Below are 2,986 nucleotides of genomic sequence, written 5' to 3'. Positions count from 1 at the left end.
CTGAGCTTAATGGGTTTAAACTTCCAAACAGACTGCCGTCGATCCTGTAGCACTGTTTGAGATTTTTTCTCCGGCAGATCTGGGACGTGATTACGGGCTAGGGTGACATTTCACTGCAAAAACGAATGGACTGGTAGATGAAACCAGTCGTAGCACACGGCTAGTTTGTCAAAGGCTGTCTCAATAAAGAATACATCTTCTAACATACTGCTGCTATTGGCTAGTACGGCATACTGATGAGCCTTGATATGGCTGGAATTCTTCATGTTGAACGAAATAATGAGTCGATTGTGATGATCGATCAGTATGGGCGACAGAGATATTGGAACAACTATTCGTAACATATATTGCAATATGACATTCGTTTTGTATCCATAATAAAGTCGAACTGATGTCTTGCTTATTCTGCTGAGGTCAATTCCTTTTTTTTTTTTATTCCCAGAGGGTGCAAGGCTAGCATCGTCGTCGCAGATCCATGAAGATCTGTCACATAGGGGTGTCAAAGCGGGCCACCACACGGCTGCAATAGAATGGTCCCTTTCGCGTGAAACGGCTGAGCTATGCACTCAGCTCATTAATATCGGATTTTTAGTGAACGTGAGAGCTGCGAGGGTATACCAGACAGGTGATGCTGACCACCACTAGGAAACGGCTGGCACCTGCCGCTTCATCGCTGAAATGGTCGCGGCGCAGTTTCAGAACGAAGATTCACTCATTAGGCGTGAGGACGGATGAAGCCTCGAGGCTGAAAAGTTGACGACGGCATTGGATCCAGAAAGCACCAGAACAGAACGACAGACAGTTCAAAGCCTTCACTATCATGTTGGAAGATAAGCTGTAGTACTAAGACAGCGGGACCTCATTTCCCGTCTTTGCACTCTCCTTGACAGCCTCGATAATCTTGAGAACTTCGGCAGATTGGCTCGCGGGTACCGGGACATCCTCTTCTTTGCCACTCGCGATCGATTGTGCGAGCAGCTCGTAAAATCTGAGGTATGTTTCAGGCTCGACGTTTGGATATGTCTTCTCATCAACGGAGCCATCGTCCTTGAGGATGCTTAGGCGGCCATTGAAAGCCGCAGTGTCCACGCCAAAACCGGGATCGGTCACAGCCTTGCTTCCCGATCTCAGTTGAGGCTCCTGAGTGTCCAAACCGGTCTTGTGATAGGTGCCTTTGCTGCCGCGGACCCAGAAGCGTGGCTGCTGGGACTCGACGCTGAGCACGCCAATACGGACGTGAACGAGGAGGCCCGTCTCGGCGTAGCTCAAGATCGCATTGATACTATCTGGCTCCTCTTCTGGGGTCTCGCCAGTCACCAGCTTGCCCTGGCGCTGGTCCACGAACTTGGCATATGCCGCGGTAGGCTTGCCAAAGAGTGCGAATACCTGGTCTATCAGATGTGTTCCTAGATCGTACAAAGCACCGCCTCCTTGTGCCATGGTCAACTCGCCCTTCCATGTGCCCGTCGGCTTGTCCGCGCGGTACCGGTCGAAATGAGTTTCGAATTCGTACACACGACCCAGCGTGTTCTGAGCGAGGAGTTTCTTGACGGTGAGGAAATCTGCATCCCAGCGCCGATTTTGGTAGACACAGAGCACTTTGCCCTTCTCTTTGGCCAATGCAGCTAGTTTCTCGGCCTCGCTGGAGGTTGGGACGAACGGCTTCTCGACGAGCACATGCTTGCCGTGCTCCAGAGCCTGGCTGGCGAAGGAAAAGTGTGTGTTGGGTGGCGTGGAGAGGACGACAAGATCGACTTCGGGGTCTTGGAGGAGCGGGTCAATGGATGTGTAATGCTTCAGCGAGGGATAGTCGTTTGGAGCCGAGTCGGTGGGTGAGGGCTTGCGCTGGACGATGGCGTAGAGGTTCAAGCCCTTGGTCAGCTTGATGAAGGGGATATGGAAGACCTTGGCCGAGAGACTGGAGACAAAGGGGCCACATGTTAGTATCTCGTGGTGGCCACTGTATGCTGAATGACTGCGCGCTCAAGATTCGCAATTGGAGGTGGCTACTTACCCATAGCCAATGATACCGACGTTGAATGTCTTGTCGGCAGCCATGTCGCAGTTGCGATCGCTGCTTATTCTCTAAGGTATTGATCCTTTTCTCTCTTCAGATTGGGTGTGACTTTTCAAGAAGCTCTCAGCAGGTATAAGGGCACTGGCAATTAACGGATCAAGTAATCGACGAAAGATTGATGCGAGAGCCAAGCCGACAGGATGTCTGAAGTTGGAGGAAGAGAGGCTCAATAAATAACCTTTCTTCGTAAGAGCCGCAGGAGCCACTGTAGCTCCTTACCTACCACCTACCCACCTAGCTAGTCATTCATTCCATTGCTTAGCTCCCCGTTTACCTATGGGTAGATACCTGCCTTTTCTTAGCTGCGGAGTGCATAGGCAATGTACCCTATTCTATCCTATCGGCTTCTTGGTGATGGATGCGGGCCGTTGAGCGAGCGCATCACGTCAGGAGACGGCGGCGCTGCTGGCGGGGTAAAGCACTGGCGAGATACTGGATACTAGGATGGAGCTGCTCCACCCCGGCGGTGGCTCGGGACTATTACTACGCAATATTGCCAGAACTGCCGCCACGCCTAGTCCCCTTTCAGTAGCATTAACAGTTGAGGCCTACGTGGGGCCGGCCGTCCGGCAACACCTCGATTTCCACCACATCACGAGCATCCTCTTGCAACCCGGACCTTCCTGATATGTCATCAAGTTGGATAAATCATGAGCGATAGAACTCTTCAGACGAAGACAGTATCATGACTCACCGGCATCAACTTGATCCTCGCACCATTCGAAAATCCCTTGAGCCGCTGTTCCCGGAGTTGATGGTTCTCATGTCCCTACCGTCACACTCCTCAGAAGACTGCATGAGATAGCCTAATCACATAAGAATACTGTTGGACTATCAATAGCTGAGTGGAAATCCCTCCAAATCTTGTAGCCTTCCGCGCTTCATTGTTCTAAGGATACGTTCTCTTCT

At 51.3% G+C, this 2,986-nt stretch overlaps 1 protein-coding gene across 1 annotated transcript; it reads right to left on the bottom strand.

Annotated features, from left to right (window-relative positions):
* Window positions 1–843: 843 nt before the first annotated feature.
* UCRPA7_5764 (putative oxidoreductase domain-containing protein) lies at window positions 844–2,058 on the bottom strand (the record flags this gene model as incomplete). Its single annotated transcript, XM_007918308.1, has 2 exons — window positions 844–1,960; window positions 2,015–2,058. 2 exons carry the CDS (start codon window positions 2,056–2,058, stop codon window positions 844–846), a joined length of 1,161 nt encoding a protein of 386 aa, XP_007916499.1.
* Window positions 2,059–2,986: the final 928 nt, after the last annotated feature.

The sequence above is a fragment of the Phaeoacremonium minimum genome (genome assembly GCF_000392275.1).
Source record: "Phaeoacremonium minimum UCRPA7 unplaced genomic scaffold PA7_03_scaffold_433, whole genome shotgun sequence".
Lineage (NCBI taxonomy): Eukaryota > Fungi > Ascomycota > Sordariomycetes > Togniniales > Togniniaceae > Phaeoacremonium > Phaeoacremonium minimum.
Note: the sequence above shows the minus strand (reverse complement) of the source record. Positions and strands in the feature narration are given on the sequence as shown.